Here is a 15,308-nt window from a genome sequence, read left to right on the forward strand (position 1 = left end):
GTCCCTTGTTTAATTGTGAGTTCAGTGGCATGTACGTTTGTCTGTTTGGAGCCTATATTTGTAATGTGGGGTTTCGCTAATATAACAGTGCCAACCTTCCGCGCGCGGCACGCAGAATCGTCGCTTGCCGCCCGGCGCACCCGCCGGCCTTGAAACGGCTTGCAATGCTCTTAAAAAGCATCGCTTCTCTGAAACCAGGATTGCTAGGGACACTTATTTGGTGTCAACACGCATGCTATGGATGCCCCATAGACTGCCAAAGATTTGAGCCAGACTGCGCAATACTCCGCATTGGTATCCTCAGAATACCGTAGGGAGTGTCGCATCGCCCCCTCGCCCCCGCCCCCCCCCCCCCTTCCTTCCTCCTGTCAAAACAAATAACTTGTTCAGAAAGAGCTAGCCGTATGTTGTGAGGTTCTTGACAAACTTCGATGCAATTTACTTGCTGGACCACGGCGAAAGGCGCCCACCAGTCAAAACATGTCGTGCCAGGCTTGAAGCACGCCTAAGGTATGGTGAATAGTTTGATGATGGTTAAGATGGGGTTTGAAGAGCACACGGGATTTTCATTAGTGAGCATGGCCTCATGGAGGCCCCAATATTTGACGTCATTCCCAGTGTCGCTTGCCATTGGTTTGAAATATGTTATGCATTCTGCTGCCTTGGCTATCGAGGCCCACGTTGTTGTCGTTTTTGTGCGGTCGAGGAAAGTAAATCCAACCGTGGATCGAGTTTAAACGTGAGGCCCGGCAAGTTCCGAGGTTGGAAGAAAGCTGCTGTTGTGATCGAGCTATCTCGTTAGTCTAAGGTAGCAGCGCCTGCTTTCCTAGCAGCAGCAGTTATTCTGACCTCTGCTGAAGCAGTGTATAATTGAGTGTTTCAGTTATGTGCGTGGTTGTGAAAATGGCAATGATGAGACTTTCGGTGAGACGCTGATTACTGATGACGCTACTGGGCATGGGCTCAATGGCCATTTTTGTCATATGCTATCGCATTACGCTACTGACGGCAATTTTTCCTCCAGAAATTTGGTTCCCGACAAAAAGTGCACTTTTACCACCCCCGATGCAAGGATTGGTTTCCTTCTGCACTTTCCTGGCATAAACGGGATGTTGAAGAAGCATCAAAGTAACGGTGCACATCTCTAAAACATCTCACGTCGCCAAGCGAGGCGAGCGGGTCTCACTTGTACTACACTAATTCCAAATTTGGCATATACTGTTGCCCACGAGCAGGTAACCAAGAGTGCCCCATGCTTTTTTTAAAATATGCCCAAGGGTTAGACACTCCATTTGACACAAGAAAGCATAAAATCCAATCGCAAAATTGGCAGCTAAAAAGTAGAAGCGAACGGAAAGGCAGACGAAGAGGTGGTGCGTACCCGGCAGAACTCGTGATATGCGATAAGCAATGACATGTGAAGGAGGAGGCTCAAAATAGTCAAACGTGGTGCAAAAGCTCAAAGTACATTTTTACATATTACGTCCTGCTAGACAGATAAGAAAAAACGGTTTTATAAGCCACATCTATCGAGTTTACGTAGACAAAGGTGTAAAGTACCAGTATCAAATGCTGCTGCAAGTGCAGATACAAACCTAGCACATATTATCTGCTTTAAGAAGCGGTAGGGTAAGGTGGGGTAAGACGGCCCGCCGGGGTATACGACCCATCAAGATATCTTAGAATTTAAAAAGTTCTGGAGAAACACTTTCTGCTCTTTGAAGCAAACAAAATGTGATCAGTACACTGGCAGATAGCGACGAATCTGGTGGATCGCGTTGGGGAGATGGCGTAAAATTGTGTTTGCGAGTATTTTTAATATTTTGAGGTTCCGATGCTAAGTTAAGACAATCGTTTATACCACACCATAGTTCAGAATCGTTAATGCATAGCGAGAGATCATAATCTGAACCCAAAATTATCTTGCTCTTTGGCGTTGAATTCGTGCTGGTTCTCGTTATTGTCGCCGCTTTCTATCCGAATGACTGGTCGGGGCAAAACGTCACAGTAGGTCGTGAGGTAAAAAGCCCCATGGGGTGTATTGCCCCTGTTGAGCCTTTTACTGCCAAGTTCTTGTTTTATCGGCTTCAAATGACTAGTTGACCATAGTTTAATCTGGGTAATATTTTAAAACTCTTAAGGGACAGAATGTTGCGGAAATACAAAGGCAGGAAGATAATGATATTGGACGTTGATTTACCTTTCAAACTTAGAAATGTGGTTGAAGTTGACAGCCATATTGTTGTTTATATTGTATCTGGGCAGCGTGCAGTTTTCAGTCATGGTGTGGACATACAAGGGAAAATCACAGCGCATGAAATGTGGCGAAATAGCCATTAAAAAATATCTGGATGATCTCAAAAAAGGGCTGGGTGTGCGGGAGGTGTCACGCAAATATGGTGTGCCGCTTAGAACACTTCGACGTCATCGCGGCTGTACCGTGAAACGTCTGGGAGATCAGTATCTTAGAAGGTACGACACAGTGTTACCTTCCGGTGTGGAAACGGCTATCAAAGAACACATTCTTGAGACGGAAAGTCGCCTTTTTCGCTTGGATACTGTGGACGTACGGAAGCTGGCATTTCAGATGGCTGAACGTATGAAACTCCCACATCCGTTTCGAGATGGATCCGCCGGAAAAGAATGGCTATGCGGCTTTCTGAACCGCAACCCAGAGGTCAGCCTCAGAAAGCCGCAAGGAACCAGCATCCATCGGGCGATTGGCTTCAATAAAGATAAGGTGGCTCAGTTTTTCGAGATCTATAAAGATATTCTCGAAAAGTTCAAGTTCGAGAGCTGGCAGGTCTGGAATATGGACGAAACTGGTGTTTCCATTGTCCAGACCCCTTCAAAGTTTTGGGCCAAGTGTAGAAAACGTTGCTTCGGAGCGCTGACTAGCGCGGAAACAGGCGAACTTGTGACAGTTGTTGCTGCTTGCAGCGCCGCGGAACAGTACATACCTCCGATGATGATCCGGCCGAGAAACTTTCTGCTAGACAAGCTCATGAATGGAACACCTCCAGGGTCCATTGCTGGTACCGTTGATTCAGGATGGACGGACGGCGAACAGTTCTTGAAATGGGTGGTGCACTTTCAGCAGTGGAAGCAAAGCAGCATCAAAAACCCACAGCTGATGATACTGGATGAACACCAGTCCCACAAGTATCTTCCTGCCATCCTCTTCGCCAGGGAGCACCACATACATATGCTGACTATGCAACCGCATTCCTCGCACAAGATGCAACCTCTTGACCGAACCGCCTTTAAGTTACTCAAAGCCGGCTACAAGACGCGGCAGAGAACTACTTGCGGACAAGCCGAGGCAGAGGCATCGCCGTCTACGAGATTGGGCAGCTGATCGACAAAGCGTCCAACCGGATGGCAACACCCGAAAGAGCCGTCAAGGGCTTCAAAGTGACCGGTCTTTGGCCGTTCGGCCAAAACGTCTTCACAGGGAAAGACTACGCGCCATCGCTGCTGACGGATGAAGCAGAGCCCAGTGGATGTGGAACTGACGGCATCGGCTCCTGCGGAGGAGCTGGCGCAGCGGGCAGCGATGGTCCCAGCGGGGGAGCTGGCGCGGAGGGTGACGCTAGTCACAGCGGAGGAGTTGGCGAGATGGACGGCGCTGGCCCCAGTGGAAGAGCTGGCGCGGAGAGTGACGCTGGTCGCGGCGGGAGAGCTGGCGAGGTAAACGGCGCTGGTCCCAGCGGAGGACCTCCAGCGAGCAGAAGGCTTACGTCTGCAAGGACACTTCCAGGAGAGTCGTCATCATTACCCAAGTCAGACAAAAGAAAACGCACCCGTAAAACGGAGAAGTCTACGGTCTTAACTTCATCTCCGTCCAAAGAGAAGGTACTTGTAAGCTACTTCAGGAAAACAAAAGGCACTAAAGCAAAGCCTGCGAAAAGGAAGTCAGTGCCCGACTCCGTGAAAGACGTGACATGCCTGATATGCTCAATGCGCTTCTCCTTCTCCTGTGAGGAGTGGATTCGGTGTGGGGGCTGCAAAGGTTAGACTTGTGTTCCTTGCACTGATGCAAATGACACTCAGATGGTGTTCGTCTGCGACCACTGTCCTGGATACGTCGCAGTAATCCAGACACGCTATCGCACCAGCTACCGTTACCCTTCGCCTACCACTCAGCGCAGGTACATCTGAATGAACGTTGATTGTTTTGGTACTAATTTGTTTCGATGTTGAGAGAGGTGATATCTTCAAGGTGGAAATGCTTAGTTTAATGGCTGCAGGCAGATATAAAATCTGCTTGAACCCCGACCTGAGCTTTTGGTGTTAGATGGGGTACTTTTCCTGGTGAGGTTATATGCGCTAATACCCGGGGCTTCTTGCCCAATGGCCCTGGGCTTCTTGCCCCACGGCGCGGGGTGTCTTGTCTTGGTGGGGCGAGACGCCGCACTTGCAGACTTCTCGACAATCATTTCCCGGTAGCGTATGAAATGGAGAATGAGGAAGTGGGTCTTCCATGAATCAGTAAAGATGCTCAAAGAATACTTCAGTAAATGCACTCGCAATGGTAGTAAGATAGGACAAAGGATTTTCAGCAAAATACATTTTCTGGGCGTCTTGCCCCGCCTTGCCCTACTTATAGCGTCTGGAAAAGAATAAGAGAAGAAAAGATTTTAATAATTGGGTGTAAGTACTCCTGCTCTTCTGAAATCCAAACTGGTTCTAGTGAATAATGTGTCTTTTGTTCATAAAGAAAGATGCGTCTATTCTATATGTTGCTCAAGGATTTTGGAAAAATAGCAGAATACTAACAGGTTTACAATTATTCGCACACTGACAGTCTCCACTTTTAAAAAAACACAGTGTGGTGACGGCTGTTTTGAAAATATCTGGAAATATCCTCAACGACAAAAACCTGTTGCAAAGGTGAATAATCGCTTTAAATATTACCCCGTAAGCTAACTTGAGTATTTTTACTTCTTTTTTTTGTCCACTCCGCTCCAGCTCCGACATGGCTTAATCCATTTATGACAGGAATTAGTTTCTCTTCATCAGCAGATAATAACTGCACTTCATTTTCCACACTCGGGATCAGTTGGAGTGGATGAAATGATCATGTAGGAATTTGGTATTTTAGCTTTTGTGCAATCTCAGTGAAGAAACAAATGATTCCGCAATATTCCGATTACCTATAACCACTTGATCATTTACCTCACCAATCCTAGTTGGAACATTATCCTTTTTTGGCTTTGAATTCGTAAGAACCTTTGATGTTTTTCGTGTTTCCTTGGAATTTCCAGAATGCTTCGTAAGTTTTCCACTATAATACTACCTCGTGGCTAATCTCAGCAACCTAGTGAAGAGTGGCATACGGCATGCAGCCTCCTGCATGCTGAAGAGGTGACTGGCTGAACAGCCATATCAATACAGCTCTGATAAATATTATTCGATTATGAACTGCATTTTATCGGTCTGCGTAATAGCCATCTGTCGAACAAAGCTGCCCTCAGTCAATTGGTTTTTAGTATTGCTCATTCAATGTTTGCTTCCTTGCTTTCTAGCCTTGAACATCAAATGTCGTACGTGGCTTGCTTAGTTGCTTCACATATCCCTGCCCTAAACTCCCTTCTTGACCTTGTTCTCAACGTCACAAGCTCATCTTCATTTCTATACCTTCTTCTCCATCAAAGTCCCAAGGCTTTGCTTTATATCTTCAATATCATGCGATAAGGTGTTTGACCTATTTGCTTTAAATGATGATGGTAGTGATCCCTCAATAGCGCACGATTGCTGAAAGACTGAGAGAAGCAAATATATTCCGTTACCTAAAAATGTCAAAACGTTATTCACAACAATATCATGAAACTAAACCTTATGCATGTGCATGTGATCGGCGGGCCGCAGGCCTGCCTGGTCTGAACGTCAAGTAACCGTAAATTGTGCAGCTGCAGCGGTCCGCCCTCCTGGCTCCGTCAACAGCTGCTCTGATAGCATTATATGCTTGTTACCCTGCTGCCACTGATTGCATGTCGTCCAGATTTCAACAACAAGTAATACAACCATTCAACGTCCAGATCCTGACGGCACGGCGTCGTAGCAACAGCAGAGCGGCACGTTTTGGCAGGAAGGGACGTGCAACGGCACTGGCGACGGTCTGGGTCGATGCTGGCCGCCGAACGCGCGCCCCGAGCGCGAGGCATAGCTCTTCCTGTCGGATCGCGGCCACGAGGCCAGGCGAAAATGTTAGACCTGGGATCTCGGCGACGAGAGCAGTCGGATCCGGGATCTCGGATCTCGATGACGAGAGCGGACGGATCTCAGGATTTCGGATCTCGGCGACGAGAGCAGTCGGATCTCTGGATCTCGGATCGCGGTGACGAGAGCGGGCGGATCTCAGGATCTCTGATCTCGGCGCTAGAGAGGTGGATCTCGGGACCTCGGATATCGGTGATGAAAGGAGGCGGATATTTGGCAGCCAATTACACGGTGTAAGCAAAAGTGTCTGCAAATAAATCGGCCATTTCAGCTCTGCCTGACCCCCAGGTGCGCCAGCCGTAGACCGGTAGGTGGACAGAGTGGCATTAGCCGTAGCGGGCTTCAAATGTAACCATAGACCGGGGGGTGGACAGAGGGCATTGGACGAAGCGGGCTTCGAGTGAACCGTGAGCCGGGAGGTGAACAGAGTGACATCAGTTTCAGCGGGCTTCGAATGCCGCAAGCTCTGCCAATAAGAAGAGGATGGAGCATGGAACCCGTTTCAGCGTACGGTCTAGTTTGTTTTCATCGGTCTTCGCGTAAATCGTGTTGTATTTTGCAATACTTCAGTCACAGTCGCCGAACATGCCAGCTATGTCAAGTTCGGCAGTTCGGCCAATAGAAATTGGTGGGCCGTGCCGGGCCCAAAGAAAAACAAAATCAGAGCGATCTTTGCCGTAAATTTATGTGAGAACGCTAAACAACGGCGCATTTGCCCGCCATATTCAAGGAGTGGTGTTGCAATGCAGTTGTACTGGTAACACCGATTTATGGGTTCTTGAAGATGCTTGGCTTTATTCGCTGTTGTTGCGCTCTCATCTACATGACCTCACGTGTGTTGTGAGCTCTCGCGATCACTCACTTTATCATCGACTGGCAGCCTCGCTGGCCTTATGCTACAAAAGGCTTCCTACCAGTATACATTTCATAAATTGACAATACCAAATGATTTATGTAAAAGAGGAGAAGTGGTATATCTGGAAGTTTAGACTTTCTGTTTAAATTTTGAATTCTTATTGGTTTTGCAGTCGAAAGCTTTCACTCTGTAGACAAGCAATGAGACCTTTTCAATTGTGCAAAGCCACAAAATAGATGAAAATGTATTCGAAGCCTTCTACTAACAAAGCGAAAGGCTGGGTCATGCAGATCCATCTCACTCTGAGCCTACAGTTGAAGGAAATGCTCCACATTTGAAGATTTTGAGATAAGCATCAGATATGATGGGAAAAGCTTTCTTGTAACTATTCGTGAGCTTTCAAGGTTCGAAAACGACCCTAAGTAGCAAAATTTCAAGATCTGTAAAAATGCACCCCGTTGCAAAAATGGAATCGTTTTGTGACGACAGCAATACCTGGCAGCATCTGGTACCCAGACCTAAAGAATACCTCGAAGCGCACGAAAGATGACACCAATCGGCCACTCTTGTCGCGGGCGCTGTGATGCGTAGCGGATTAGTTGATGACTTGTTTGTGGATTTTTGTCTTAGTACTGGTCGTAACAGGAGCTTTGGTGGGCTGTTTGACATACGCGAAGTGGCGATCGCCAGCTTTTATGGCAGATAATTAACATCAAAGCACGATATGCTGCGAAGGCTGTGATGTGGCGTCATTAATCTCTTACCGAAACCTGCCAAGGGCTGTTGAGGGTTTCGATACTGTATTGTCGACTTATCCTTGCCTGCAGGGCTGTAGCCCTGACATTGGCGTTATGTGATATGTTCACGATAGTTACGTTATTATGTGTCTGGAAATACAGTTGCATGCAAAAACCAATAAGTCCGTAACATTGCTATGAATTGATCGCCAAAATATTGTTGTTTTGTTGGTAATGATGGTAAGACTGAGCTATCGATAAAAATTGTATTGCTTAGGACTATTTATGCGATCACTAGTTGTAACAATATTCTCGCTGGTGATAGCCCTTTGGCGTTGTTGAATCAGCTGTTACCAGGCATTCATAAGTTATAGGTTGTTATCTCATAGGCTTGACATAGAGAAGTCAACCAGTGTGGTACATTGTGTAATGGCACAGGTCAACAGTGTCATCGTGACACTACCTTAGTGCTGTACTGCGGCATGGCATAATGAACAGTGATATGGTTTTTGTGCTGCAGTCCCTGCTGTTTTCATAATAAATTTCATCTTGAAAGGATGGGTCGAGCATGCATTATTGTATTAACTCCACATATCACATACCATTGGCCCAAAACACATGATACAATATAAAAATCACCTTCAGCAAAGCGCACAACCAATAAGTGACATCACTTGCTTAGCCTGTCTTGGGAATCCACAAAACATAGGTGAGAAAGATGCAGACCCGCTTTCTGCTTCCAGAGCCATGCAACATGATGCAGACATCAGCCTGCTTCACTCAAAAATGTTGTTCATACAGGTATAATACATCTATAACAAGAAAATATTATACGTAGCGTAATGATGCTGCAGACCTGCTGGACTTGCACAGCACTGGAGAAATGAAAAGTGCATGTAGTTATGGCTAGATGGGCGAAATGCAAGGAAGTGATGAACCTGCCGGTGCACACAAGGCTCATGATAAAAATGTTATTAAGTACTATGCAAGGAACCAACAGCAATACTTCTCCATCTTTATCAGCACCCAGCACCTGACACAAGCTGCAGATACTGTGACATTGACTCACAAGCAATGCTTGACTGCATACAAAATTTGTGAAGACAGTCATGTGTGCATCCATAATGATACAATATTATGTTGTCCAAATTCTGAAATGAAGGACAATTTTTCAAAGCTGTATCACGCGAGTTTATACCAAGCATGTGCATTAATAAGCTGTGCTGACCGGTCCCTACTGCTTAAATTAATTGCTAATATAATGGCATGCAATGGATTAATTACATGTTGTGTTAATCACTTTATTAGGTTCAAAATGTTGGCAAGATCAAAATGAGGTAGCAAATTGCCTTTGAACACCTCTGCAACATGGGTGCTAGCATTTCGTTCAGTTTGCCGGCATCATTACCTTGTCATATTCAAACGCAAATCTAGAGAAAGGGACAGGTATTAATAAACCACATTTTATTGGAAGTCATTAGATGCAAAGAATACCAAACAGTTTTCTCTCTCGGAAGTACAAACCTCGTACGCACACTCCCCATCACATCAAGAACAATACAAGCCACTGGCAAGCACCACCAATGATCACACCCATTTCCATCGCCTGATTCACACCCTAGTGTCAAATAAGTGTGAGCCACATTTGCGCAACCCGCGGGCCTATCAAATTGCAGGTTTTCTCGCAATCCCCGCACAGGTTTTCGGTTATAACACCGCATTTCACCGTGAGCTCCCTCCAAAACAAAATTCCGACGGGGGTTCATGGCAATACAACTCGAGAGGTTGTACCTGTAGAATACAATTTTGTACTTTAGATTTAGATTTGTCCTGCGATGGATGTTAAATATTTAGTAAAATATCTATGCCTAACGTTGCTGTAATATTCCCCTAATTTTGTAACGTCTTACTAACCCATAAACACGTGCGAGGTTCTTTGCTCTGGTACACAGGGTGCCAACCGAGTTGTCTGCAAAAAAATACGTCAGTAGAAGGAGAAAAAACCCAGTAGGAGAAAAAAATAGTCAGATTCGACATCACTTCTTTTTTTTATAGCATTCAGGAGAGCACCGTTCTTTTTTTCGGTGCGGTACTTTTTTGCGTACAGCGGCGTTCTCTTTGTATAACAGTGAACTTTAGTAGAAGTAAGGAAAAATGCACCATTGGCGACGAGTGTCGCACAACCCAAAAGTGCTCACGCTTACGTTCGCGACACGCATTCAGCAGCGAAATCTTATCAACAGCCAATCACCTTCCACGGATTGTATCATTCGAGCCGCAACATCGTTCTTGCGGATGTATCAGCGGCCATGCTGTTTAGACCATTGGCAGAAAACAGCCTGTAATGTAACGGCAATCTTATGACGTTTTTATGACGATATCAATGCTAAGGGGACTCTGGAGTAGTCTCCCAATAAATATTTTCGCACTTTTGCGGGCGTATAACTCAGCAACCAGAGGGCTTTGAGTCTTAACACGCGTCTGGGTGGCCGGCTAGATACTCAGGTGGGGGTCAATTTGACCTCCGCTGAGATCTCGGAAACTGAGAGAGCTAGAGACACCAAATTTACAGGGTGTGCTGACCTGTACGTGAACTCATTTAGGTCAAAGCTGTAGGTTCCTAGGTCATAAGCTTCGGGTCAAATGAGGTCAAACAAGGTCGAATTCCAGGTTGGTCTCCAAAGTGCCTACTTAACCTAGATAACTGTTTCTAAGCAAAAAGTCACATGCTCAGTTAAGGCCAGTGACCTTGTTTGACCTTTTGAAGGTCATGGTGACCAAAATCATACAAGACTGCTCTGGGTTTTGCATTTGAATAAGCGACAAGGATTACACCAGGCAGTATGTTCATTAAAAAAATGTTGACTTGGGACATTTCAGGTCAATGACCTATTCTGACCTCTAAGAAGTCCATGGAAGATGCATAAAGCGGGTCCCGCAATCAATAAATTCGAAATGAGCAGCAGAAACTATCTCATACAGCAAGCCCCAGGGTAATAAAACAGTTTGGTTTTGGCCTTGGTCTGACCTTTATTCCTGACCTTAGGTCAACGCAGCTTGCTCATTCAATATTTGTGTTGGCTAAGAAAGCATTTCAGAGATGTGTGGCTTCGTCTAGCACTCCGCTGTTGCATCAGATTGAAAGACTCCCTAAAAATTGACTTGCTGAAACCATGGCCTGACTTTGACCCGCCGTAGGTCAGTGACCTTACAAGGTACATCTAAATTTTTAGTGCCAAGCGATCTGCTATTCAATTGTATACAGTTATACAAAATTTGGCGCGGCTGCACCGCGCCGTTCGGAAAGCATTCTGGAAAAATCTTCGGGGGACAATTTCACCCCACCCGAGCGCGCGTTAAAAAGGGCATGCCGTGATCTGCACCAAAAGGTCCTCAAGATAGCTATTTCAGTTCAAAACCCCATGTAAAGGTGGGATATTCCCTTTAATGGCTGGATTCACGCGACTGGTAGGAAGTTAGGAGACTGGAATTTCACGCCTCACAGCCCGGGCCATTACGCATACCAATCGCCCAGCCCACGCACTATCCAGAATAAGATGCTGACGCGTCATGACAGCCTGAACTCCATCCCGGACTCGCTTGCCAAGACTCCCTGATTTTGTATGTAGCGTTGCTACATTTACTAGCCATAACACAAACAAACGGCTCTGGTAACTGGCATTCGGGCGGCGCGGTGTCCGCGATAATGACGCGTAGGCGCGCGCGCTCCCAGCCGCGTCGGCCGCGTCTCGGGTTCCAATCAGCTGCCATCGCGGGGTCCGCCGTGACGCGCCCTGATTTCCGTAATCAGTCCCCGCGGTCCCGACCCGCCGGCGGGCAGAGCGGGGTGCGCGCGCACCGTCCGCGCTCGGCGCCCACCGCTCCGGGTCGCAGGGCAGTCGATAGCCGGGGGCGGTGCGGAGGGGCGGCGGGAGCGCACCGCTCCGTCTCGGTCAGCGCGCGTGACAGGCTAACATCGGGCCTTCGGGAGACACCGCGGACCTCTGAACACGGCACTGGGTGTGGCGGAACGGAACCTTTGCAGCGTGCCGAGCAGCACATCTGGGAACGCGGCGCCACCCGCCTGGACCGGGGCCGGCCTTTCGCCAGAGACGCCCGACTTGACCTGACCAGTGAGTCGTACGCGCCGACGATCCGCTCGCGTGCCGCCGCAAGCCTGCAGCACGCCAATCATGGCCGAGCTGACGACGTCGCCGGCGTCGGACGGGCCGCTGACCCTGCGCGACCACTTCTCCGGCTACACGTGCCGCGAGGGCGACGTGGTGTTCCAGCGCACGCCGGCCGCGCTCGTCTGCTGGGACCGGAACGCCTCGCTGCGGCTGGGTATCCCGCTGCCGCTGCCGGCCAACGTGACGCACCAGACACCGCTCGACTATGCGCTGCCGCTCTACGGCTACGTCATGCCGGTGCTGCTGGCCGTCACCATCGTGGCCAACACGCTGATCGTGGTGGTGATGAGTCGGCACCACATGCGCACGCCTACCAACTTGGTGCTGATGGCCATGGCTGTGTCCGACATGCTGACGCTCCTGCTGCCGGCACCGTGGATGCTCTACATGTACACCTTCGGCAACTACCGCAAGCCGCTGGACTCGATATACGCGTGTTACATGTACGTGACGATGACGGACACGTTGCCTTCGCTGTTCCACACGAGTAGTATCTGGCTGACGCTGGCGCTGGCGGTGCAGCGGTATGTGTACGTCTGCCACCCAGGCCGCGGCCCGCGCCTGGTGCACCGAGCCGCGCGTGTCACGAGCCATCGCCTGGATCTACCTGCTCGCGCTGCTGCACCAGGCCAGCCGCTTCTTCGACCGCAGCTTTGACGTGCTGGAGGTCATCTACGCCGGGCGCGTCACGCCCAGCTGCTCCATCGGCCTGCCGCACTGGGTCACGCATGCCGTCACCGAAAATGTCTACTTCGGCTTCTACTTCGGCTTCCGCCTCCTCTTCATCCATCTGCTGCCGTGCGTGTCGCTGGTGGTGTTTAACATATTGTTGTTCCGCACGCTGCAGGCAGCGCAGGCCAAGCGTCTGCAGCTCTTCAGGAACAGCTCTTCCAACGGCAAGCGGGATTGCAGGACGGCCATGGACTCCAACTGCACGACCATGATGCTGATCGTAGTGGTCAGCGCCTTCCTGATCGTGGAGATTCCACTGGCGGTGGTCACCTGCCTTCACATCGTCCAGAACCTGATGGGAAACACAGAGCTGCTGGATTATAACATCAGCCAGGCGCTGGTCGTCGTCATCAACTTCATCATCAGCCTGTCGTACCCTATCAACTTCGCCATCTACTGTGGGATGTCCCGGCAGTTCCGGGAGACCTTCCGGGACCTCTTCATCACGGGCAAAATGGCGCACTTCTCCATATCGGGCAGCGGTCGGTACTCAACCACCAACGGGCCCAGAACGGATACCATGCTCTGAATACTAAGTCACGTCTGAGGCTAGCCTATGTTGGGGCACACATGCGACGACGGTGACGACAGGATTCAGAGTGTCTTGACCACTAAATGGCGGGTACCACAGCTTAGTTGGTGCGATATCCTGCTAGATGTACATATTTGGCCGAATAGCTGAACCCAGTCTCTGTATTAAGCTGCCGCTCTTTTCGTACCACATACATTTGGATGATTAGGATGTTGACACACGTTAGTAATATTTTGACGAATGGAGTTCAGGACACTTTGACTGCTGTCTGACACCGATCGTGGGATGCAGCTGTCATCCTCTCGCAAACTACGTCGGAGCTCTTAAATTAAACTGGATCATGCATATTGCATGTTGAATGGGCGACTACATTCAGGCGTTGAAGATGAGTCGGTGTGGGGAGTAAGACGCACTCACCCGCCATTAGTGTTTGCTTTAAAGAGTTGTGCATAGCATTCCATTACAGTGGACGTAGTCTTGGGTGTAAACGTTACGTGTTTAATGGATTGTTCAGCTTATGTCTTTGTTGCGGAAACAGGTTCCTGATATCTTCCTGTAAAGAATGGCAAAGATATGTTTCGCTTTTGCATTATCTTGACATTGCCCCGACCGCCTAGGATGGTAGTCTGCATAATTCTGACATGAGCTTACAGGATGTTAAAATGTGAATCTGGCCGAACTCAGGTCATTTGCTAGTGTGAGACATCTGTCATTTGCCAGTGTGAATCTGTCAGGCCATCCGTCCTGACTAGTGGTTATGAGTAACTGACGTGCACAACACAGACGGCGGCGTACGTGTGCTATGACTGTATCCGACTGGGCAGAGCTGGCACTGAACTGTAGAATCTCACGGAACCTCGGCGGTCATCTGCGCTTACCTTCCGTCAATCCCTGAGGGGTTTTGCGGTACTGAGGTGAACCGCTGTGATTGGAGCTTCAGCTTAATGTCGCCTTGTGAATCTGATAAGCATGTCCAGAAACATGAATGCTGTGTTTGTATTTCTTTTATGTAATTGTGGAGGCTTACGTTGGGAGCGTTACGCGGAGTCCTGTTGCATGTTAAATAAAGTTTATTCCACGCTCGTATGATGTAGTGGGTTTTGGATGTGTGTTCCAAGTGGGTGTTACTTGTTCAATGTACTACAACAGCGTGGTGCAGCTAGAGGATCGGCTATGTCTGTTGCCCACAGTTGTACCACCAGAGCATTTTGGCCCAAATAAATGTGTCTCACTAGCAATGATCGGTTTTTCTCCGTCCTGTCCGACTGGGTGGAGTTTGGATCCAAGCCGACTGGATAGTGATCCAGGCCACGGTCTGAGTGAAGGTCCAGCCAGACGTGACGGGGAGGAGGGGCGCAGTGCTGGACCCTGTCGGTGGCAGCAAACAGCGTCCTTCCACGGACAGCCGGAGCTGGCACTTGTGCAGTGTTGTCACTACCGCCAGCAGGTGCCGCCTTCCCCCCCCCCCCCCTCCCCTCCCTCCACATTAGGCCAAAGCCCTGCCGCCCTATAGCAGGTAATTCTTGTAGTTCCTGGGATTCTCTGCCTTAGGAACGCTTTCCATAAACCTGCCGAACAAAGCCTGGAACTCATCGCCTAGGGAGGAGCATTCATATTACGCCTACGAGGTAAGAGCACACGGCTTTCCACCAAACTGAGTTGTTTCTTTGAGCAAGAAACATCAACAGCATTATAATTTCCGCTGAAAAAGTGCTTCAAAGCCTTTCAAGGACGTCACTGTGAGATGCTTTGTCAGCACATAATGGCGGCCTGTATCAGCCGACAGAAGTATGTCCATGAAGTATGTCACACACGTATGTCATGTGTCAAATCACAACGTTTTCACATTTCCTGGGCGTGCGAACATAGAAACCCCCGGTGGCAAATACCCTCTCCCTTACCACTTTTATGGCACGTATTAATGCGACTAAATCCTGACAGTTATCAAAAATAAACATGACCAACTACTGTCGTAAGTAAGAAGATCGAAAGCATGTGATGTGGATTTGCTCCACGCAAACATTTTTCGCTCGCCTGTT

At 48.6% G+C, this 15,308-nt stretch overlaps 1 protein-coding gene across 1 annotated transcript; it reads left to right on the top strand.

The window, feature by feature from the left end:
• The first annotated feature begins 5,268 nt into the window (after window positions 1-5,268).
• LOC119098323 (sex peptide receptor-like) lies at window positions 5,269-14,475 on the top strand. Its single transcript, XM_037221248.1, is given in 4 exon segments — window positions 5,269-5,275; window positions 9,369-9,418; window positions 12,180-12,548; window positions 12,550-14,475. Coding segments are annotated over 4 exon segments (1,143 nt in total). The 3' UTR covers window positions 13,267-14,475.
• Window positions 14,476-15,308: the final 833 nt, after the last annotated feature.

The sequence above is a fragment of the Pollicipes pollicipes genome, unplaced genomic scaffold, assembly GCF_011947565.3.
Source record: "Pollicipes pollicipes isolate AB1234 unplaced genomic scaffold, Ppol_2.1 Scaffold_2555;HRSCAF=2994_pilon_pilon_pilon, whole genome shotgun sequence".
Lineage (NCBI taxonomy): Eukaryota > Metazoa > Arthropoda > Thecostraca > Pollicipedomorpha > Pollicipedidae > Pollicipes > Pollicipes pollicipes.